The sequence below is a fragment of the Chelmon rostratus genome, chromosome 4 (genome assembly GCF_017976325.1).
Source record: "Chelmon rostratus isolate fCheRos1 chromosome 4, fCheRos1.pri, whole genome shotgun sequence".
Taxonomy (NCBI): Eukaryota; Metazoa; Chordata; class Actinopteri; order Chaetodontiformes; family Chaetodontidae; genus Chelmon; species Chelmon rostratus.
The window spans coordinates 19,562,745-19,587,933 of NC_055661.1; the positions used below are offsets into that span (position 1 = coordinate 19,562,745).

At 42.0% G+C, this 25,189-nt stretch overlaps 2 protein-coding genes across 4 annotated transcripts in view; both read left to right on the forward strand.

Moving 5' to 3' along the window:
* Window positions 1-10,958, forward strand: part of LOC121605182 (guanine nucleotide-binding protein G(q) subunit alpha) — a 34,142-nt gene extending 23,184 nt beyond the window's left edge. For both annotated transcript variants that reach the window (XM_041934995.1, XM_041934996.1), the window contains exons 5-7: window positions 275-404; window positions 5,482-5,635; window positions 6,195-10,958. In XM_041934995.1, coding sequence (XP_041790929.1) covers window positions 275-404; window positions 5,482-5,635; window positions 6,195-6,385 — 475 coding nt within the window. In that variant the 3' untranslated portion in view covers window positions 6,386-10,958. The remainder of the gene's footprint in view (window positions 1-274; window positions 405-5,481; window positions 5,636-6,194) is intronic.
* Window positions 10,959-13,089: 2,131 nt separating this feature from the next.
* Window positions 13,090-25,189, forward strand: part of tle5 (TLE family member 5, transcriptional modulator) — a 40,221-nt gene continuing 28,121 nt past the window's right edge. For both annotated transcript variants that reach the window (XM_041934998.1, XM_041934999.1), the window contains exon 1: window positions 13,090-13,271. In XM_041934998.1, coding sequence (XP_041790932.1) covers window positions 13,245-13,271 — 27 coding nt within the window. In that variant the 5' untranslated portion in view covers window positions 13,090-13,244. The remainder of the gene's footprint in view (window positions 13,272-25,189) is intronic.

The following is a 25,189-nucleotide window of genomic DNA, read 5'->3' on the forward strand; positions in this document are numbered from 1 at the left end:
TGTAATCCATGATTAGTTTTCTCTGGTTCTGGACATGTGTATTGTGATTTTCTGTGGTTCAAGTTTTATTTGATTGACATCAATGGTAGTTCCAAAGATTTATCAAAAGTTGAATCTTTGAGATAATGATTGAAATGCATGCTTCCCTATGTGCCACTAACTAAACAATGAAGATCAAAAGAGTGATAGCTAATTTTAATTTCCTTTCTTTTGTGTGATTCTTTCTGCCCACTGTCTGGTGGCCCTTCATCTCATCCCATCATGTTCCAATCAGGATGGTGGATGTAGGGGGTCAGAGGTCCGAGAGGAGGAAGTGGATCCACTGCTTTGAGAACGTCACCTCCATCATGTTTCTGGTGGCACTCAGCGAATACGACCAGGTCCTGGTGGAGTCCGACAACGAGGTGAGACAGACACGAGAATAGTTTATAGTAGTATAAAAGTAGATTTTCTGAACGCACACATCATTTTGTCACACTATATTCATAATAAGGCTTAAAATATTGTTGTAAACTTCTCTCTCTGGTTTGTGAGTAAAAGCTATTTTGCTTCTATAACTTGAAATTTAAATGTAGCTTGTTAAACAGCCTGTTGAATATCTTACATCTGTATCAGGATTTTTCAAACTAAAGGCGTGTGGTTGTATATCGAAATGCTAATTGTAGACCCTTTGTGCTACTCAGAAAACAAAAATTCTATAAATGGATGAATAAATAAACAATCAAAATAAACTGCTTTTTGTGGCAGAGTGTGTAGGATAAGTTGAGGAGTCTCACAGCCTGAGGAGAAGAAGCTGCTCTGTAGTCTGGTGGTGCTGCACCAGATACTTTTGTATCGCTTGCCAGAAGGCATCAGGGTGAACAGGCTGTGGCTGGGGTGGATATTGTCTTTTCGTTTCCTTTGGGCACTGCGTAGGTACCTCACCTCACCGATATCATTGATGCTCTGTAGACGGGTACCAGTGATGTTCTGGGCTGTTTTCATCACCTGCTTCAGAGCCCTTCTCTACTGGGTGTGCACATGTGATTCTAGTCAGGATGCATTCTATTGCTCCTCTGTGAACGTTTACCAGAACTTGGCACAGGAATTTTGCCCTCTTAAGTTTCCTGAAGAAATGCAGTCATTTCTGAGCTTTCCTTGCCAGGGTGGAGATGTAAGATGACCAGTTTCTTTGTGATGCTGATTCCCAGGAGCTTAAAACTCCACCTCAGCTCCACTGGTATAGATAGGGGTGTGTCTTTACCTCCTTTTTTTTTAAAATCAGCAATCAGCTCCTTTGTTTTACTGATGTTGAGCAGTAGCGTGTTCTCTGTGATTGTCAGTTTCCTACAAATGTGAATTCTCTGCATTGTTCGAAATCCGGCCGATAAAGTTTCACTAGTCGATACATTTATATTGACAAATGACTGTCTGTAATGTGAAAGGTGTCACTTGTAGTGACAAACCAAGACTCTGCAGTTCCCCTCTGCTCTGTAAAGTGTTCACAAATTTCAGCTCATTATTTTGATTTTACAGCCAACAGCAGCAGGCAGCTATATTCAGTGACAATTAATAGTTGAACAGCAACCATTATGCTGTTGAAATGCAAATTTTTTATTTATGCAGTAAACTACCATATGTCACAATCATACACAGTTTTTTGGATTGGAGAAAATAGATGTCATTAAGGGTACCACTGCATGTACACACTTATAGACAGTAAGAAACATCACTCCATCACATCACTCATAACTTTCTGAAGAGCAGTGTCAGTGTCGTCTGTCGCCATCTTGGCAGTGCCTGACTCTGCTAAACTCCTGGCTAATCCAAAAATGGGCAAAGAGTTGGAGCTTGGGTGGAGCCGAGGGGGCTGCATGAAGCCTGGTTGCTAAAAACCTAGCAGCTAGCTGTCACTCAAAACAGCCATGCCCATAATTATGCTTAACTTTAAGCCCTAATATAATTTTAAACAGGGGAGATATTTAAAAATGAACCTCCTGTACAGTTGTCATGAAAGTTGTCTTGAATGAGCTATAGAGATCAAAGCAGTGTTTTTTTTACCAGGCTGTAAACATGTTTATTTCTGTTATAAAGTTGGCCATTTTAATGTGGGTGTCTAAGGGGATTGACTTGCTTTTGGAGCCAGCCTCAAGTGGCCATTAGAGGAACTGCAGTTTTTTGGCTCCTTCATTTTTTTAGTCCTCGAGGTTGCTGCTTGACACACACATGCAAACAGTCATGACCATTGATAAATCTTTCACAACTAACAAAAAAGAGATCTTCTATCTCTTTACTCCACAGATACAGTATTGTGTTGGTCCGTGTCGTCAGCTCGTCTCCGCTGACTCTCCTCGGCTCAGATAGAATTATTGCTAATAAAGCTAATGTGATCAGCCACTGCATGCCCTCTGCTCCTCTGCTGACAACAAACCCTTTCTCTGACCTGATCATATGACAGCTGGGTTTCATAAACCAGAAACAGCTGCCAGCTTGAATCACTATATCTGCTGTACATCACCACAGCTTCATGGCCAACAGTTTACTACGGTCGATGTTTGTCCACTTTGGTTAGGACCACAGTTTTTTAACTGCACACATGCTCCGTACTTTGTCTTCACTGGGCCTGCTCAGGTGTGGGGCCTTATTGAACACACAAGGACAGAAATATGTTTTCATCTTTGCAAGCTGCTGTTTATTTACTTTTACTGCTTGTAATTTGTACGTTTCCACAGATGATAGGCCACGCTAGACAATTCTGATGCTATTATAGAGCTCTGTTCCTAAATGGTTGACGACTGCGATGAATCTGGGTAGCGTTTAGGCACCACGGCCTGCAGAGATTATCCTGTTGTGTTGACAGGCTTGAGATGGAGACTTTGACCCTTCAAACCAGTCAGGGCCTGACGAGATTGTTTTCAAACATCTTTGATTTCATCGGGTCAAGTCTGGCCAGGATCATATTATGACTTGCCAAGACTAAACTGTGGGAGTGATGCTGGCAAGGAGTTTGGATCAGAAAGAGGAAGAGGAGTCATGTTTGACAGCAGCTCTTAGCTTTTACTAGTTTACATGAGTAGGTTTCCAACTCCACTTGTTCCACTATTCATGTTTACGGGACAGTTTTCTTTGGATGAGACAATCTGGTACGAATGTGCCTGGGTCAGTTAACATAACAGGGAAAATCTCATGTCATTTTTTTTGGTTGTTTTGACAATCTTGAGTGTTCCCTGGCTGTTTCTCATCCGTTACTACAAAATCCTTAATTCACTGTAAAAGCTGCTTTCCAGCTGCTGTTCCATGATGACATCCAGCTACAGTTCAACACTATTAGCAAACTGATGTTTTGTTTCAGAAAAAGCACTTGACAAATGTAAACACACAGTGTCCAAATGTAACCTAACTGTGACTTCTTCTTTGTACATTTATGACAAGTCAGACGAAACAATGAGCACACAGGCTTTGCTAACCACCAGCAGATCACAGCTAAGCTATGCTAGCGATGTTAGCAACCGTATGACAAGAGAAAGTAACATTATTGTAACTTTAGATAAAAGTATGCTTTGTAACTGTCCTTTTGTTTGTTTGTGTATTTGTCTTTGAAGAGAAACTGAATGTTTGTTTCATTTGGCTTCATTTTTATTACCCCCAGTAGTATTTTTGCTGCTGACTGGATTGTTTTTTTTTTTGTTTGTTTGTTTTTTTCAGATTATTTTTGAATTAGTCCTCTTATGGCATGAGTTCAGAGATCCTCATGCCCTTCCACCCAAATCAGAAGGACAAAAATACTGTCCATAGTGAAGTAAACTGCACTGGAAAATTACTTCAGGTTCTGGTGGTCATTGCTATTAGCTCTGTTCAGATAAGACTTAAAAGTTTTATCCAATCTAGATATAGGTAAAAACTATATTATTAAAAATGTAATTAATAAATAGTAGAAAGGTAAGGGCTGTACTTGTCCACATCCACAGACTCACCACCAATAATTTAACTTGGAGGCACTGTAAAGCACTGCTTTGGCAATATTTCACAGAGACACATACGAAGGGCTGTTCAGTGTTGCAGGCAGCTAATTAAATGTTGGCCCCAAAGCTCTTAGTGATAATCCGGAAAATGAAATGTGTACTTTGTAATATTGATATTAACAGTAGCATCTGTGCATAGACCCTGATAAAACCCTGATTCCAAAGAAGTAGCACCATACAAAAGTTTGGGCATCCTAAGAGATTTGAGCTCTTATAACTTTTACCAAGTTCTCAGACCGTAATTAGCTTGTTTTGGCTATGGCTTGATGACAGTCATCATTAGGAAAGGTCAAGGGATGCAAATTTGAAAGCTTTATAAATACTCTGACTCCTAAAAATTTGTCCCAACAATCAGCAGACTCTAAGCGGATGCCTGGCACTCTGAAATTAAAATAATTCATCTTCACAAAGCAGAAGAAACCCATAAGAAGATAGCAAAGCGTTTTCAGGTAGCTGTTTCCTCAGTTCGTAACGTAATAAAGAAATGGCAGTTAACAGGAATGGTGGACGTCAAGTTGAGGTAGCTTATAGGATTGCTAGAAAGGCAAATCAAAACCAGTTTGACTGCAGAAGACCTTCATTAAGATTTAGCAGACTCTAGAGGGGTGGTGCACTGTTCTACTGTGCAGCAACACCGTCACAAATATGACCTTCAGTGTCAACAGTTTGCAAAGGAACATTTACACAAGCCTGATACATTTTCTAAACAAGTCCTGTAGACTGATGAAGTTAAAATAGAGCTTTTTGGCAGCAATGAGCAAAGGTATGTTTGGAAAAAAGGTTCAGAATTTCATGAAAAGAACACCTCTCCAACTGTTAAGCACGGGGGTGGATTGATCATGCTTTGGGCTTGTGTTGCAGCCAGTAGCACTTTCACTGGTAGAGGTAGAATGAATTCAGTAAAATACCAACAAAATCTGGAAGCAAACATCACAGTCTGTAAAAAAAGCTAAGATGAAAAGAGAGTGGCTTCTGCAACAGGATAATGATCCAAAACACACCTCAAAATCCACAGTGGACCACCTCAGGAAGCACAAGCTGAAGGGTTTGCTGTGCCCTTCGCAGTCCCCCGACCTAAACATCATCAGACATTTTTGAATAGACCTTGCAAGAGCAATGCAGGCAAAACGGCCCATGAATCTCACAGACGTAGAAGCCTAGAACTGAAAGACTAGAAAAGCAATTCACAAGCTGCAGGGTGCCCAGAATTTTGCTTCTGGCCTTTTTCTATTTTTGTTATTTCAAAACTGATGGATTACAAAAGTAATCTTGCTTAAAAAATTAAAAAAAGAACTGTGTCATCAGTGAAGTTGATGAGGTAAAACATTAAATACATTGTATCTGTACTGTTTTCAATTATGTCAAATAAATTGTCACATTCTGTTTCATTTGTTTCCTACAGCAGGGCTGTCTATATTCTAACCTTGTGTTTATTTTCCGGTGTTGTCTCTCTCTCTATGTCCTCCCTGTCCCTTGTTAGAATCGTATGGAGGAGAGTAAAGCTCTGTTCAGGACCATCATCACATATCCCTGGTTCCAAAACTCCTCTGTCATCCTCTTCCTCAACAAGAAGGACCTGCTGGAGGAGAAGATCATGTATTCTCACCTGGTTGATTACTTCCCAGAGTTTGACGGTGATTTTTATTTTTGACCTTCTTAACCACAACATGAATTTGCCACAGTCTGTCCCTGAATGGCTGTGTAGTGTAAAAAGTGGCATTTATATTGTTTTTTTTTTCAAGTCTACTATTTGTTTTTTGGAAATTATGAATATGAAACTAGCTGCTTATTATCTTAACAGTGAAATCGGCTGTAGCATTATCAGTATTTGCACACACAGGGTGATTTTTTTTTCATTCTCTAACTTTATCTTGGCAGTCATGTTTACTTTTTATTGTACACTGACACCCTGTGGTTATAATGCTGTACTACACTGCAAACTCGTACTGAACATGGCAGTACTAGTCTTTTTGGCACATGACCCTAGAAGATAAAGCATTGCCTATTCGTCAGTCAGTTTATTATTTTTTAATACATGTTTAATTGTTACAAATGCTCATGTTTCAATTCATACTGAGAAAAGCTGAAGGTAATTGATGATAAAATGCCATAAAAGAACAATAAAGGTTCAAGGGTGCTCTTACAATGGTCAGTAGAGGCAGTAGAGGGAATAATGGTCTGTTCTCCTCTCAGGTCCCCAGCGGGACGCTCAAGCGGGTCGGGAGTTCATCTTGAAGATGTTTGTGGACTTGAACCCCGACAGTGACAAGATCATCTACTCCCATTTCACATGCGCCACCGACACGGAGAACATCCGCTTCGTCTTTGCAGCCGTCAAAGACACCATCCTGCAGCTCAACCTCAAAGAGTACAACCTGGTGTGAAGAGAGGGAGCGAGGGCAAGCGAGAAAGAGACCTGCAGAGTCCACTTCGAGAAACACACACATCTGCATGAAACATACTGCTGCTCAACGAGTTAAGCATTGCCTCATACTTTACCAGACCGACACTATCCATGTTCTGTCCCTACTGTTCACTTAGCTCCTTGGTTGTTGGTTTTTTAACAGAATGGTTATCTGTTTTGTGGTTCCAATATTTGCTTCTCTTGTACAAACACACATGAAACACACGAGTACAACACTCCCTCCATTTGTCCCCCTCTCTGGAGGGGTTTTGGTCTGCTTCAGGCCTCCTCTCGGTCCTCGTTTGGCCCCGGGCGTGGCTTTTTTTCTTTCTGTACACTACATTATCACCAGTGCTTGTGTGTTTGAGGTGGGTAGAGGGCCTTCTCTGGGTAAGCTTTTATGGACAAAGGGCTCTCTCCCCTTCCTATTTAACCCATGCATGTGATACACTACAGCATGAGGGCATGAGGCCAGGCTACAGACCCTGGACTCTGCTCATCTGCGAAGGGTAACTAATTATGACAATGGGAATATATTATCAGGCAGTGCTGAGGTGCAGTGAGGTACTTGGTTCCCCTGTTTTGTTTTGTTTTTTATCCCCGCCCCAAATCAGAGCTCAGATGCTCTGTTGAATGTAAATAAAGTTTTCACGCTGCTCACCCAGAGTGAGGGCTTGACAGAGATGACTATATGTTCTCTGTAGACTTTCAGATATTTTCATGTTAATTTCATGGTTCTATTATTACTGCTATTGTCCTCCAGTTAAAATTGAAGATGACTACTCAAAGGAATGCAGCGCTCCAGAAAGAATCACAGTGTGTTCCTTTTACACTGCCCCTCATTTTAACATACTTTATGAAACCGATGAGAAACAACACTACAGGTGTTCACACACTGTATGTCAGCTCCCCTGTAGTTCTGTATCACATTGCCAAATTAAAACCACCTACTTTTTTCTGTAAATATATTTACATTGCCAGTATCCTGTTCGTCCCTTAAGTGGTTCAGACACTAACATATTTGGAAACTGGTATTACCAAAATTTAGTGGAAGTTTTCTCTCGTGATGGATCATTCAGGTGTTGATGGCATAACAACTCACTTTGTGTGGCATTTTTTTTTTCATGTCAGCCATTGTCTGAATCACACTTGTATTAGTACTGTGATTTATTTTCTTTGTTTCCTTTGATGGTGAGAATAACCCTCCTGAGCACAATGTGCAAAAGATGATATACGATTAGTACAGTGCAATAGTCAGTTGTAGATGAATAAAGCTTTTGCGCTGCCAGTTAGCTTAAGTCACAAGTTGGTCTTGATCATCCATATGGCTTCTCTTTGTGATCAACCTTATTTTGCCATGATATTCGGCCAACATCTGATAAACTGTCATAGCGAGAGGGTAAATAGTTCTTTTTTGTATGTCTAATTTATCAATCAGATCTACGTATTGTCACTACAGTAAATGAGACTTCCTCCCTAGTTTCAGCTCAAACGTTTTTCCAACCAAGGAGACAGGAGGAGATTTTATACTGCTGTAAAATATCAAAACTATTTTATGGACAAGTGTTCTATCTTTGTAATGATACTTCATATATTTAGTTGTTGCAGTTCTGTTTTGAAATGCTTGACAATGGACAACGCTGTTTCCATGTCAGGTTTGTGCTTTATGCAAATAGGAAAATGAAAACAGACAAAAAACGTAGTGGTTGAATCTTTACTGTTCAAGGATGCTTGCATTTTTTTTTGTAATTTTTGAGGATACGTGTTGGCTGTTGGTACCAATCCCATATCGTGTCTCTTGCCTGATAGTTGTTTAAATATTCCATTAAGCTGAAAGTTGATAGATGGCTATTTTTGTCTTCACAATGTAATTCAGGTAAGTTTTCATAACTCTTTCATCACAAGGGCTACTACTAGCAGCTTTGATAGAAATGAAAGGACTCTATGGTCGGCATAGAGCAAAAGGTGCAATTAATTAACGAGGGGGGCTATGAATTAAGAGTGTGTTGACATCCTGTCGAGGGTGATGGCTGCAGGTTCAGTGAGGGAGGAATGCAGCAGTCCACAGATGCCTACATGACATTCCCGAGGGAAGTCCGCTGACTGGCTCTTTGTTTGCTACCTTTTTGCCTTTAGAGGAGGAGAATGGCTAGCGTCAGAGGAAGTGGGGTGTCCCAAGGAGCAGTTGCTTGCTTTCTTTCTTTCTTTCTTTTAAAAAAAAAAAAAAAAAAAAAAAAAAGGTGTCCTGGCTGTCGCACCTAACCATCCTCTTATGAATTATGGGCTGATCCTCTTGGCTTTATAATGTTTTCCACTATGTGGTTATGCCTATTTGGCTTGTCTTCTCATTGGTAGTGTTTCCATGTTCGATTTTGGCTATGTTGGAGTCTGGAAAAAAAATTGTTTGGCAAAAGGTTTACAAGTCAAAGTTTCTTTAGATTTTGTACAGAAAAGCAGCATGATCTGCCTTGATTTTCATCACATGTACCCATTGAGAGTAATCTTCACACCTCTGGTGCAGATGTGTACCCTGTGTTGATAAAGCCATTATCTTGTATGCGAAGACTCTTAATGAGGAAGGGACATGTATATTTATGCTAAGTGCCACATTTTTTTTATGATTGAAAAGATATTGTAAGTCAAGTTCTTATGGCTGTGATCTTGTTTTCCAGCATGTAGTGCTGATGAGTTCATCTTTGGTGCTTCAGCCAATACTTAAAGGCCTTTTCTGGACCAGTTTGTCCCATCTGTAGGGCGATGCTTTTCGCACTCACTTACGAGTAAGTTAATATTGTGGGCGCCACAATGCAGCTCACTTTTGATTTTGAAATTAAGAATTGATGTATTTTAATATGTGGATGAATAAATTAAGACTTTACCTGAGCTCGGTTGGAAAGGAATAATGTGTCCTGCTTCACCTGCGGGATAACACGGGTCTGTTTGTGTTAAGTCCTCAGTGTAGCTTTCAGTAAGCACACTGAGCTCCCGGAACTCTGGCTTGCCATCTTAAGGGCAGGCGGATGGTCTCTCACACTTCATTCTCTTGAGGTGAGATGTTGCACAGCAATTGCACTTGAATGGGCTGCAATGGGGATAATAAACTAAACAAAGGTGACCAGGAACCAGTGTTGGCACGATGGCGTACTCTTTAAAAACGCTATTGCATCAGTTTTCCCCGTGCAAGACTTCATGCCTTGTCTGGTTAGCGCCTCACAGCTGCAGAACCTATGCAGAAAAAGTCACATGGCAACACTACCAGTGATTGGAGCCAACAACAGAGCTGGGTGGGTTATTTGAAGTCCTTTCCATTGATTTGTACTGCATTTGCTCAACTGCATAGAATGCATTTTGGAGAAGGTTTGTACGACAGCCCAGTACAAAACACTGTGCCAAACAACATCGATCAGCCACAGAAAAGATATAAAAAATGTATCATTTATAGTAATCTGACCCAGATCTCTGAGGTAAAACATTAATCCACCTTTACATGAAGCTTGTGTGTTAAACCTCAGTATTAATGTATTTATTGAAAGACTTGCAGAGTGAAGGTACTGAAATGGCCATTCTAATATTTTGGTGGTTATAATAGCAAGTGAGCGAATGAATATGCTGTGTGTTTACATGTACGCCATTCTCCTCTCTCTGTTTTTCCCTCCTTTACTTGATTGGACTGTGTATTCTTTCCCTGGGTCGAAGGCACTGAAGCTGCACCACTGCAATGGGCCTGCATTCCTGCAACTTAGATGTCCGTTCAAGCGCTCTTGTTGGTACTCTGAGGTGTGTGTGTGTGTGTGTGTGTGTGTGTGTGTGTGTGTGTGTGTGTGTGTGTGTGTGTGTACACTTTGATGGCTATTGCTAATGCTTGAGATCCATTCTACTTAGAGGGATGGATATACAGTGATATTAAAAGCTATCTTTGCATCTTTTTTTTTTTTTGTTCTTTTGTAAGGTTGACACACCTTAACATGTGTATTTAGGACCACTTAAGATGAGACTTTTTTAAAAGAGTTAAAATAAACTTTGTGTAGTGGTGTACAAATTGAAAGTAATGTATTTTTGTTTGATTTTTTTCTTCTTTTTTTAAGTATACCAAATGTAAATTATGTACAATGAGTGTGCCAATCCCCTTTCTTTGTAAAGCCAGATTCTTAACAAGTGCCAATGTTGTGAAAAATCAGAGGGCCTGTGAATTTCATGGTCCGGTTTTTAAAACAAATAAACACTTAAGTATGTGATTAATTAATTACAAAAAGGACAATTTTATTCTATATTTAAGATTAATGATGAACTGCTGTTTTTAAGATAAATGTCATTTTAATTGCATGTGTTTGTCAGGTTGGGGAGGGAGTGGGTGGGTGAGATACTGTATTCATGCAGCGCCCTCATGAAAAGGGTCCTAATGGTTATTGATTTACAGTATTTTAGCCATATTTCTCTTTTGTATGTTTCATTTCAACCACTGTTGCCTGAACCTCATTCAAACATGAAAATGATTTTCATAGCCTTCTCCTTTAAATGTTTTAAATTGGAATAAAATATGTTCCTATACTCTCTTACTGCATCCTTGTACATTTTTGTTGAAATTATTTTCTTACATATTGTGATTAAAGGACCATCTCACCTTTTATGCCCAGTATGACAAGCTGTGTGTGCTTTAGATTACTGACCACCTGCCTTCCAATAGGCTGTTGGTGTCAATTCATTTCAGTACAATATTAAGATAACGGTAACAGCAGACACACCTGCATGACTTGGTTCTTATACCATTGGGACATTGAAATCAATTGCTTCTTGAAAGGCATTATTTACTATCTGCAAGGTAAAAAAAACCCATACACACTAAACATGTAATTTGTATTAAATGGGCACAAATACTGGTGTGATCCTTTGGGATAGATGCAGGGATGACGAGAGGTAACTAGTTCAATTCCATGTAGCCGCTCATGTTGTAATGTCCAGAGTCCTTGAACAAGGCATTGAAGTCTACCTGCTTGCAAATGAATGTGAACTCCAATTAGGCTGACATACTGTAGATACATCTGAAGCAACTTGAATCACAAAAAAAAACTTAATTATTACTACAAACGTGCATTTCCAGGTTCATCATACGGAAATGCGTATACTGTAATGTCATGAGGAGCAGTCTTTAAAATATGGTAACATATGGCAAACACATACTACCTGATACATTTTAGTGCTTAATATCTTAAAAAGTGACTGAAATAAATTTAAACAAAAGGGATTTAGTATTATCTAACACAATTACATAGCTGGCAGCAAAGAGACATGGAAACATTTAGAGTGTAAATGTGAATTATAAAATGTACAATGCTCACATTTTTTTCTTTATATACTCAAAAAATGTAGTAGATGGCTAATCTTGTGTGTGTGTGTGTGTGTGTGTGTGTCTAAAATCCTGGCTGAGGCCAAATAAAGATGTAGCTCACAGATAGGTGTAATGAATACTGCTAACTAGCAGTGACACACAGTCTGCAATTATGATTTGGATGGTTTAATGTTAACTCCTTTTAAAATACGTTGTTTTGTCAGAAGGTTTTCAAAATCATTTTGTGAGAGGTGATCTGACGCATTAGAGTTTTGTTTTGTTTTTTTCATTATTATTCACAGCATTAATCTGTGAAGGGAGCTACAGGTTGTGAGTATTATTGCAGATGCTGCAGTCGGGCCCTTCCTTCAGTCCTGCTCATAGAGGGATGAGAGGTTGGGGTGAAGCTACTTCTATCCATGCCCTGCTGCCGGTGCACGGATGAGCTCCCACTGGCCCTCCTGCGAGACTGTGTGGGGACCTGTCCACGAGAGGCGCTAGCTGCTCAGACATCAGCCGGCTGTACGGTTAGATCTGCGGTGTGTAGATCTGCGCGGCACCGCGGCGCTCACCGCGCGTCTAGCCGCTGTGCTTCTTTGTGGGGCGTACAGTCAGCGGCGCCGCGTCTATCCACCAGCTTCAGGAATGGACTGACTTTCCAGCTTCACCACCACTGACAAACCCACTGTTTCTCCACCACTCCTCGGTACAAGGGACAGACGCTCAGAGTTTAACTCATTCTTGTGCTTATTTTTTCTTTGAAGTTGATTTGCCGCCCAGCCGACAACGCAGAATTGGTGATTTTAATTTCCACTCGCGAGACTTATTTGTAGCCGTTGGACGAAACGAGATTCAACTTAAACGAACCCGCAGACATTTTGTTATTTCTGAGAATCACACCGTTTTTTTCTCTCTCTTACTTTTTTCCACCAGCGTGTTCGCAGCTGGCTGAAGAGCGAACTGGGAGCTTGGAGGGACCACCACAAGGCGAAGGAAGAAACCATTACCCGCCGCTCGCTAGCTACAGCCACACACCGCTGTGTGCATAACGTTATTAATTTCCATGCGTCGATCTCGCATCGCTGCCGCTAGTGCGTTGAGGCGAAAAGCTTGCAACAGCGATGGATCATTTTGACTGACAGCTTTTGAAGAATTAGCTAGCTTAGCCAGTGAGGAACCAGCGCTGATGGTGGTTTCCTGTCCACAGACACAGTAAATACGGGGTCGGGACAGGTACAACTGAATGGTCTTGCATCACCCCGAGAGGACACCGACTTGTTCACCTCGCTAACGGCTGAAAAGTGCACTACTCATATTCGGCTTTTTTTTTTTTTTTTAAGAGGGGGGGGGGCCTCTAGCTAAGTTGCCGTTAGCTAGTCATCCTGCTAACGCTGGACAGCTCCTGTTTAAGGCTGGGCTAGCTTTGGACAAAGGACCAACGCAAGGAAAAACATAAACACAGGGCACTCAGTTGTTCGCGTTTGGGAAGGACAGCAACAAACAAGGAATTGACATGATGTTTCCACAATCAAGACACTCAGTAAGTGCTTCTTTTATTTGACATTTGTTCAGAAATTAGGCACTTGCTCCGCAGTAAGCGCCAAGTAATTTACGCAGGCAGGTTAGTTAGGCAGGGAAATGATGTGTGCAACTTGTTTTTTGGCAGCATGTTGTAATTTAAATAGAGGTGTTATAAGAAACTGTTGTATCTTTGGATGGCGGTGACATATACCTACAGTGTTTAGTTCTGGTAAGTTCTGCAGAACATGTGCGGTTGGGGGTTGTAGAGACATTCAGAGAAAAGTATTAAGAACAGAGAGAAAGCCTTTTGTGTTTAAGCTTAAAACTTTTTTTCAGATGAAGGCTCTGAAGTCATCCTCCAAATCAAACAAGTCTTAGTGAATGCTGTCATGTGTCACAACCATTTGATTTTTCACACCCTTGTGTCACTTTAAATTCAAATTGCCTGCATTCTCAAGCCTGCCCAGACCAGATATGTATCATCTGTTGTCCTGTTATAACTGTCCTCAGAAAGGGGAACAAATGGAAGTGGTCTCGTTTCTGTCATCGTATCGCCACTGAACCATTCGAAACTCGCTGTACAGTATTTTGTGCAGGTGGGTGTATTCATGACTGGAAAAAAGCAAACATCTCCTCTGTTCGCCTAAATCTCAAGTTTCCATGGTAACAGAAACTCAGTCCAGGGCATGCATTCATCAGTGATGAGGGCTCTCAGCCCATTGGTCAAACATTTATGTTAAGTGACTGGCTGAATTGTCTTACTTGTCACTGTAGAAATATTCACTTGTGTCAGCACTGCTTTGGAGCTGTGATTCTTTCAGGCAATTGCTTAAATGAAAGAATTGTGTTCCTGGCTGTGACCCAGGCCCAGATTGAAAATAGAATTCGCCTCAGTTGGCTTCTTACAGTGCCATAAGACACCTGCCTGAAACCCAGATTTGGTGGCCTACCTGTATTTTCACCTCCTGGCTTTGGTTGCCATTTCACCTTGCCCTTGCAAGGGCAAATCCAACAAAAAGACACTTGTGCAAGTGCGGCGGCGGTAAACACAACAGCAAAAAGACTGTTATGTTGCCAGGGCCTGTGCCCTCTGCTTCTCCCTGGCAACGTCTTGTCACCACCAGTGGTTCTTTCACTGCTGAAAGGCAAAGAGTTGTTTGCTGGAGCTAGAACCTGAATGTCTTTTGTGACATGAATGGTTTGCCCTTTGGCAGTCAGTCTGTGTGGCAGCCTGATTGTGCTGCGCTGTGGTGCTGCTGCTGATGTGAGCCAGCTGATGTGTGTTCTCAGACTAGGGGGGAGGATGTGAGCATTTGGGAACCCCTGGTTGCAGCCTGGGTTGTCAGATGAGTGAAATCCTGTATAAGCAGTTTGTCCCACTGAGTTCAATGTAAGCAATCTTAAAAGGATGTGGAATTTTTTACAACAGTTCCAACTGCAAATCAAAAAACCTACTACAGTTTGGCTGTGTTCTCTGTAGATGTATCCTCAATCAAATATCTGTCACTCTCTTAAATAACATCTTATCATGGCTCCTTTTCAAATGAAAAGAGAAAACACAGTTAGTGTACAAAAGGACTTAAAAGACTCAATTTTGTGCTTTTCATACTTCTCAACAACTCAACTTTAACCAAATCATATTAGCAATTGCATGGTTTGCAGCTGGACTTAAGATTCTGACAACATGACCAGCAGATTTTTTCTGAGGTAACTGTGTTTTGGTCCATATCAAAATAGTTGTTTTCGTACTTTTTACCTTTATTGGATAGTGACAGCTGACGATAGACAAGAAAGGCGGGGGAGAGGGGATGACATGTAACAAAGGGCTTGAATTGAACCCGGGTTGCTGTGGCAAGCCTTGGTGCATGCTCTACCAGATGAGGTACTAGGGCGCCCAGTGGAAATGTTTTGATTGTAGAATTGCAGTATTTATTTACCCACTGAATGCAGTGCAAGGCGAAGTCAGGTTCACGCCTTTGCATTTTGTATTTGATGCAATGCATTATTAGGAAAAATAAAGCACACTTTATTTACATTTTATTTACCCAAGGTCACCTAAACATCATATAAGATAAGAAATAAAATCATACCATAAACAATAGCACACCAGAAATAAAACTGTCAGTGCATTTAGTAATACAGTATACAGTAAGTTATCAGTAAGACATCAATATAGCACAGAGCATAGCTCAGTAAATGGGACAGCAGGCGAGAAAAGCTGGATCCCTCTTGATTACAGATGCAAGCAGAAGCGCTGTGCTAGTTGACACAATGTTACGTTAATTACTGGAGAGAGTCATAGGTTGCCTATTTGTACAATGCTCTCTAACGAGCAAGCTACTGGCTAGCTTGTCAGCGTTGACACACCCACATTAATAAGCGAGAAGTGGTGCCAGAGAAGTGGTGCAGTCTGTGCGCTCTCATTGGGTCCTCGCCGGAGGAAACTGGCTGTACAATTTTTGTAATACAGACTGTTATTCGGTTTGACATTCAAAGTAGGTACACACGTTCTTAATGGCCATTAAGAATTTTCAGGGAATTACTGGGACAAGGTGTCACGTTAGAGCACTGCTTTCAAACCACTCTTCTTCCTCTGGGTGAAGTGGTGGAGCAGTCACCTCCTGATGGGGTGAGAACTCACTCACCTTTTCCAAGGTGAGAGCAGCTGGGCCTCTCCACTCCTGCCTGCCTGCCTGCCTGTCTGATAGGAGGTTATTTTTCTAATCCACTTGAGTGCCCTTATGCTGCTTGATTGGACTATTAAAACCCAACACACAGGATTAAAACGGGGGTTTGGGAATTTAGTATGTCTCGTCATCGCTGCTGCAGCTGCTTCCATCTTAACCTGCTACAACAAACCATTTCCAAGCCCCCCACAAATACACCTACCTACTGACCCCTCACCCTCTACTGTGGCTTTAAACATAAATATACTGTACGCACACACACACACACACACACACACACGTCCTCCATCTTCAAATCCCTTTTCTCCTCAGCTGCTGCTGTCACATAGGCCTGAGGATGGGGAGAATCTGTGACACCCATATAGATATGAGTGTCAAAGATAAGGGGCTGGAGGATGAGAGAGTAACAGCGCTGCCTCATAATGACAGATGATGGATCTCTCTGACTCGCTCACCACTGAATCTGCTTTCCTTTTATTTTTTTCGTTCACTCTGCAGTAACATTAGTGTAAAGTCTCATACTGAGAACAAAAGCCTTCCACTTACACTGTGGATATGGACGATCATGATATGACAGAGGATAATCAGCTTTAAGCTGGGGTTGGGCGATATGGCAAAAAATATGATAACTGCATTTTTTTCCTTACTGAGAATTCTTGACATTTGTCACAATATGTGTATATTAATGCATGTGTTTATGTACGTACGGTAAAGATTTCTTGTGTTTCCCGCCTTGGTAGACACTGACCGAGGGCATATTTTGCAAAGCTCTTCACCGTCGCTTTTGAGATATCCAAACCACTTCAATATAATTGACGTCGTGTTCCCCGTTTTTGTCAAAATATTTCCCCAGCTTTGGAGTATAACGCAAGGTCACTTTCAACACTTTAGCAGTAAGTACGGCTGTGTAAAACAAACCAGGTGTGGATTAAGAGGGGGCAGCAAGTTACTTAGGTCAGAGTGGCTGAAGATGTCACATTTCTCCAAGTTTGTGTTCTGCTTGTTCAACAGGTGCTTGATAAATTGATCATATTGTCTCCCGTTGGTTGCACTAGTAGATAATGAGCATCGTCGTCATTGACTCTAGTAAAATATATCCTAAAATCTGTTTCATCCCCTCCGCTGTGGGCTCTGCCCTGGCGTTACGCTCCTGTCCACTTTGTGTGAGGAGCTCAGGCTGACTTATCCGTATAGAGTAAAGTGTGCAAAGCTTATCATTGTTATCGACATAACTTTTAGGGCAAAACCCCTATCGAGATTGTTTCATCTGCCAGCCCTGCTTTTAGCTGTTTCATATTTAGACACAAGAGAAAGGTATTTGTGACGCAGGCCAGGCCATCTTTGCAGATACAGTTGTTGCAGGTTCACCGCTGTCTTCCACAGTTAACATTTACTTTTGGTTGTAAGGGTGCATATTGTGTGTTCAAAAGCTACAGTCATGTTGAGTGGGACTTTTTTATAGATTTAAATTTATTTTCTAAAATAGCAATATTGTGATTATATCTGGAGAACGAAAATGCTGAACAATGGTTTTGTTTATTTCAGGTGTTTCAGTTGTACCATTTAGATGCAAAAAAGACCAAGGTTTAACAGGGATTCATGTTGATGCATTTTAATCCACTGTCACAGGTTGAGGGCACAGTTCATTGGTTTAAGAGGAAAAAGCCTCATTTGATAGTGGCACAGTGCCTGACCCAGTTGATAGCGTTTGCCATATTGTTAGGGTGTTGATTAATCCTAATGCAGCTTCAACAAAGCTGGCTGTGGCGTGAAAGTGGAGCAACAGAAAGGCCTGGTGCCAGAGCCGGAGAGGAGCACAAGTAATATGGAGGCGAAATCTCTCACGTCCCCTGAGCCCATGTGCTCGACTGCAGAGATGGCCACAGGTTGTACACACGCATACACACACACACACACACACACGCTCCCTCCTCCTCCTGCTGCTTGTCTCCCTTTATCATGCGTTTCCTCCCAGATCTGATGTAGTGGTGGGAGGGTCAGGGGCAGAGGGTGCACAGGCATTATTAAGCCCACTTGAATTAACAGGACAGCCCCCAGTCTTTCCTCTAAAGCCTCCAGCTGGGGGGAGCTTAATCCCCATGGTCCCCTGTCTCGCCCATTAAACAAACTCCCCCCACCCCTGCTCCGTCGCTCTGCTGCACACACACACACACACACACACACGTGCAACAAGCCTGGCTGTGTGTGTGCGTGTGTGTGTGCGTGCGTGTGTGTTTGTTGGTAGGGGTTACCAGACTTTAAAACGTGCGCACACACACACACACACACACACACACAGAAAAGCATGAGTGTGGCATAGAACGCACGAACATACACTTTAGCTCTCTTCTCTGCTGGTAATTATTACTCTAGTACATGCATAGAAATAAAAGGATTTTTCCTTTCACCCAGACAACATCAACAACAAGGGTGCACACACACACACACACACACACACACACGCAGACATTCTTACCAGCCTCAAGGGTCTTACCTGCTTTTTGTATCTGGGGAACAAATTGAATGTGGGGCTTGACACATACAGGGCAGCAGATGTCTGGGTCATTAAGGTTAGGCCAGCTTATTAGCATGACAAACAGAGCCCCGCAGTCCCCCCCAAACACCCCCACCCTGCAGGAGGCCCTGCTTTTGAGTGGACGAGGTGAGGCCACGGGTCACAGGTGATGTTGATTTTTGTGAAGGGCCACAGTGGACGATTGTCAAAATGCTTTGGGGTTGGTTGAAAGGGAGGGGTGTAGACTGGTGCAGCCCTTCTCCTCTCGAACACACACACACACACTGACTTGGACTCAAGTCGGCAAAGAAGATACATGTAGATATACTTTCAAACATACTTACTAAGAATACTACTACTATGCCTTTATTAGATAGCGCCCTCAGAGATGACAGGAAAAATGAAAGAGAGATATACAGCACATGTCAAAGGAAATGAAAATGAGAATTAATGTGCGTTTCCATCCATGACTGTTATGTGAATATTAGTCAGGCACATCAGGCTCAGCAATGGGTAGGGCTAATTTTCCAGTCAGGTGCCATTAAACCATTGCAGAATAAGACAGCACAATGAGATGACATATTTAAAGAGTGACAGTCAAACCTCAAACAAAACATTGTGGAAATATTTGTGTTTATGTAATAATTTGAGAAAGGTTACGGTTTCCTCATTGGTCCACACAGATCGGATGTTTTTGTCTTTCCTGTGGAAGCTTGAGTGAATATTTAAGAAATATGTACGTCATGATTTTTTCCAGTATGTTTTCATTGTGGTTTGTCACATTTCACTTTTTATTGAGACACTGTTTCTAACCTGGCCAAGCTGAAAACCTTTTGATATTTTGATTTGTGTTTTTCTGGCATTTTGGCATTTTTCATGCGTGCATGTGACAGATATTGTCCAAAAGGGATAGTGAATGCACTTCTGTTTCTACTTCATTGAGTGTCTGTGTATGTGTCCTCACATGTGTAGACGCCATGTACACGTAGAAGTACATAGAATTACATGACTCGTAAAGAGCACAGTTGTCGGATACCAATAAAATTATAAAATCACAATATATGGAGTTACAGCCTGATTCAGTCCCTTGTTGGGCCAATCAGTTACATGACTTTTATATTCATATTCACAAGGTACAGGCCAGCAAAGACAAGAGAACAAAAGACGGTTTATTGTATGGTTTATCATAGTGATCATGAAATATACTACAAAAATAACCAAGCTGTTACTTATTTTGGTCTAAATTGATATTTTAAGACAACAACAAGAATCATGGGATGTGTACAGAGTGCCATGTGTTTGAACTTGCCATGAATTGTCAGATTAAGTAGAAATATTCAATTTTACCAACTAGGGCTTCCCTCTAAACCTTGATTGAAATAAGATTTACAAGCTGAATTGTATCTGTACCTCGTTTTGTGCTTGGGCCACTTTTCTTTACATAAAGTACTGCAGCAAATTCACCAGAAAGAACGTGACTATAAATAAAAACAGATGTCAACTAAGTCGGCCCATGTGTTTGGTTTTGCACAAGTCTGCAGGAGCTATCTGAATTCACTGATGTGAATATGTTTGTGTGTGTGTCTCTCTGGAATTTATGGATGTATGTGTATGTGCATGTGCAGATTTGTACGTGTGTGTCTGCATGCACTGAATGAAGTAGTGCTCAAAGAGAAAAAGCAGAATGGTTACAAATTTCTGATTGTATGTGTTTACATGCACGTTCACACACAAGACACTGAGAGCTTGTTGGGTGATGTGTATGCGTTTTTTGTGTGGGAGTGAAGGTGGGGGGTATCTGGTGTAGAGCGGCTGCAACAGTATTCAGCAGTGGCTCCCTATGAGGAGTGTGTGGGCGGTGGGAGAGAGGGTGGTGGTGGTGGGCGGGGTGGCCCTTCTTCAGAGCAGAACGTGCAATGGACTGGAACAAAGTGGCGCGACGGGGGGCTGCTTGATTGGCCCAGCCAGGCCAGGGCCCCTAGATTTGCCAAAACATTAGGCCCTAAACCAGTTCAGACAAGAGAATTAGCTGCTTGGTTTTCCTACCTAAGAGCAGCAAGGCCTGGACTGGAACAATATGTCGCCTCATCTCCATCGAGGTCTCATTCAGACACCATAAGGATTCACAGCAAGGCAATGAAAACCTCCATCGCCCAGTTGCTTTGTCCAGAAGAGGGAGTGTGTGAGGACAGACGTCTCTTATGAGACAGGACAGGTTTCTGTCACATTGTATTCAGAATACATGTTGGCATCCTGCTGTGAGGTCGGGGCCCCACTAGTCCTGAGTGCAACCAGTCCCATCCTTATTAAACATGCTTGATATTTGCAACAGGCACCCTGTCAATTGTGTCACACAGGCTAATGAAACTTTCTCAGTGACTGAACATAGAACCATTTACAAAATCACTGGAGTCTGTATTAGTGTGGGTGTGTCTCTACATGTACCAGTAAGAACAAAAAGTTATCCAGGAAGTCCACATTTGGTAGCAGTTTGATTAGTTTGAGCGATTAACGGACACAGAAACACTGCACAATGGTATACGATACTATGACATAATTTACAACTAGAAAGTTACCATGGTGACAGTCACTTTGTAGAGAGTGAGTTATCGAGAGGGAAGCAGTAGAATCGCACCGCTCATCTCACGAAGTGTTCTGCCAGTAATGTGTACCTGCGTTTACTTAGCCAGTGCAGTGTGTTGCTGAATGAAGTGCCATTGCATTGTTGCAAAACACGAACAAGGTTCAACTTTCGGTTCAGATGATCTTGTGTTGTTCTGGCTAGTGCCATCAGCATTGGTGTTGACACTAGCAGAAGAGTCTCATGCTAAACGCATGGGTATGCTTGAAACAAATTTGTTTCTACAATGTGTTGTTTAACCATGTCTAAAGGCAAAAGTATTTAAAGTTGCTCCAAATGGCCACGCTCAAAGGGTGGTTGAAAAGCGTGTTCTCATAGAGAGGGGCGAAATGTGATTGTTTGGATATGAATGTAACTGTGCACACATTTTGACCTTTTTTTAAAGGCATTCATAGCGTTGCAGTTGTTTGTCTTTGCAAAAAGTGGCAGAAGTAGTTGTATTAAGTACTAGACAATTCCGGCACCACCGAAATTGCTGGTGTTATCTATACCACTGTTTCTCAAGCCTGGTCCTGGAGTACCACTGGCTTGCATGTTTTAGATGTATCCCTGCTCCAGCACACCTGATTCAAATGAATGGCTCCTTATCAGGCCTCAGCAGAGCCCAGTAACGAGCTGAGCATTTGAACCAGGTGTGCTCGAGCACACCTTACATGGAGCATGGAGTATTGGCTTACAGGGAGCAGCAGAGCAGGGCAGCTGGTGCAAAATCCCTCTTTATTTAACTTTAGTGGGGGCTAGCCATTTAAAATTGAAATCAGAGGTGAGAAGAGACATTTGTCTACAAAAGGATCCAAAAATTATGTGTCTCCTATTCACCGTTTGGAGTTTATGGCAATTTTTTAAAAAATCATGCAATTTCTCACTGCCTCTCGCACTCTAGCTGATGACATCACGCACTCTAGGGGCAGAAATTCTGAGCATTTTTTGAGAAACTTTATGGTCTTCAGATGGTCAGAGATTGAAAACCGTAAGAGATATCAAAAAGTGAGCGGAGGTTCATTTTGAGCCGACAAAATTATCTACTTTTTAAAGTTTGAATGTAGTCTCTAGGAGAAAGTATGGCGAGGCAGCGGAAACTTGAAAAAGATGGAAATTTCCCATTTTTTTATTTGCAAAAAAATTGCGAATTATTGACGAAAGAGCTATAAAAGTCGTAACACACCATTCCCGATCGAGCCGCACGTTTTGATATATGGCTTGCGAGGGTTTTCTCAATGCTGCGGGACTAGTTACACGCCAAAATTCTGGCGGAATATGAAAAATAAGAAGAAAAAACGCGAGAGATTACAATAGTGGCTTGTGCATTGCCTCGTGCTACTAATTAAAAAAGAGACTAGGAGAGAGAAGTTCAAATCCTGTTTGGATTCTCACCTTTGCTATCCTGGCCAATTGCTGCGTGATGTGATCTTGCTTGTTGGATTTTGGAAAGTTACTAAAATTTCATTTCCATTTCCATTTCCAACTTAGGAAAAATTTCCCATTTCCTTCCCAGTACAATTGCATGGGGAGGGGAGTCAGATGCTGGTCGACCATCTGAGATGCACTTTGGTTGAAGCATATTAAAGCCTTAGCACACAGTGAGCATGCTGTCAATGAACCTGTGTCATTGCAATGAAAGAGGAGTCTGGCCTAAGACCTACTGAAATTTAAAGATAGTGTAGCATAATATAAAGATTAAATTGGGACACACTAACAGAAAAATTAAATGAAAATGAAAATTAAATGATTTGAGGGAAAAATCTAGCTCTACACATTAAAACCTTTAACATGTCCGCACATCAGAACTTAGTGCCGGCTCCTCACTTGAGCGGATGAAACAGAAGTTCCCTGGTGTCAGCCACATGCCGGCACTCCAGCTTTCTGTTTTCATTGTCCACTTATTTGTTGTGAACTTTGGGACTAATCTTCCCATCCCCCCTCCCTGTCTTCCCTCTTTCGCTGGCTGTTGTAAGTAATAACCTTGGTTTTTACAAGCAGGCATCAATCATCCGTACAACCGTACTGGGTGTAATCTTAAAGCCCCCCTTCTGCGAGGCTGGCTTTAATCTCAGCCATGGTCTCCAAACCCACAGCTCTGTCGGCCTCACCACTTTCCCCACTCTTGACAAATTGCCCATTTCCCTTGGCTTTGCAATCTCTGCACTATTTTCCTGTGTGTGTGTGTGTGTCTGTGTGTGTGGTGTGTTTTAGTATGCCTCCCCCCACCTTGTGTCTGCAATGCTTGTGTACATGCCTGCGTGTGTATGTGTGTGCTTTTGCAGATGAAGTCTACCACATTTTTGTGCATCTGTGCACATTGCAGGGCAGTGTGCCTTAAGTGTCATGTTTGTGTGTGTTTGTACTGCACGCTTGGCTGGCCTTGCACAGGGGGTCAAGATAGTTCTTGAGAGTGGGGAGGGAGGCCAAGCCATGCCAAGCCTATGTTAGCAAGGGCACTTCACTCGAAGTGATAAAAGTAGAATAATCCCCTTTAAAGCGTCTTAACGAGGTCAAATCTGTTGGGCTGCAAGGGGGAGGTGTGTGTGTGTGTTTATGTGTCTGTGTTGTGGGGATAACGCTGCAGAAATGGGGGTAAGCCTTGGCTTGGTTCGTGAGAGATAATAATCAAAATCAAATTCCTGGCCCAAACAGGATTAGGCTCTCCCAGCGCTCTAAAGCCCCTGTCCAGAGCGGCTGAAGACACAATCCTATTCCTCAGCCTCTCTCTCTGTCTCTCTGCCTCTCTCTCTCACTCACTCACACACACACACACACACACACACACACACGCTCCTACACACACACACCTACACACACACTAAACACACACACTCAGCAGCTAACTTAGCGAGGCTCGCTCGGCCCAGACAGAGTTGGCCGGGGTGAGCTTGGACGCGGGCCAGTTAGCCCTGTCCCTCTCTCAGATCACTGGGCACATACGCTTTAGTCCAAACACTAATCTGGGATATTTAGAAGGAATTGTTTGGTTGGAGCTATTCTTAGATGGAGGATGTGATCCTGTTTGGTGCTGGTGTATTAGCAAAAGGCTTAAGCCCGCAACGTCTGGCTTGGTGATTCATGTCATGATGGATTTTTGCTGAGTGGTTTGCCTACATGTTAAACACATACCCCATGTGTTGTATTCACCAGTACACACAGCAGGACATAATTATCCCCTTCAGTATGGTGACTGCTTTGTGTAGAAACGTATATTTTAGTGGAAATGGGCCAAGAAAATGGGAATATCTTTGGAGAGTCTTGTTGAATTACTCCTAATGTATCACAATAATGCATCCCATCGAAACACCACTTTCTGTACTTGCTCTCAGCAGATTTCACAAAGACATTTTTCTAAACCGCACACATACTGCACTCACATCTAGGCTTTAATTTACCCCTACAATTTCTAATCTCGCCACCAAACTCAACTGAAAAAGGCAAATGATTATTTTGCTTTCAACAGAATACTTTCCCATCTTTCCAGTCATTGTGTTATCTTTGAATAATAATGCATCTGCATCTATCCTCCGCACTCAAGCTGGGCAATTGGAGTCTGTGATGGACAGCGGAGGTGGATGGCTCAAATGGCATCCTTGGGACTGTTGCTATGGAGCAAAAAGACAGCCTGGCATTGAGAAATAGGCCAACTGCTCGTCAGTGTAGATCTTCTGCATTCATTTAAAAGTGGGAGTGAGATAACATCCAGTCATTAGTGAGTGATTACAATGCCAAGGCTCAATCCCTGCCCCCAATGCATGCACGCGCGCGCGCGCACACACACACACACACACACACACACACACACACACACACACACACACACACACACACACATACATACATATACCACACGCAAACACTCTCCAGCTGAGATGTAAACAGTCAGGCAGTGCTCCAGGAAATACAATCCCCGCACTGCTGCTACCCTTAGGCAGGATTTATACTGAGGAGGATGTTTTCCAACGTATCTTGCTGTTATTGTGTGTGTCTGTGTGTATTGTATATGTGTATGTGCTCTGCTTGTGAGCCTAAATACTCTACTGGATATAGGTACTGTATTCATGTATTGTTAGTGTGTCTAATCACTGTAGTGTGGTCTGTGTGTGAAGCCA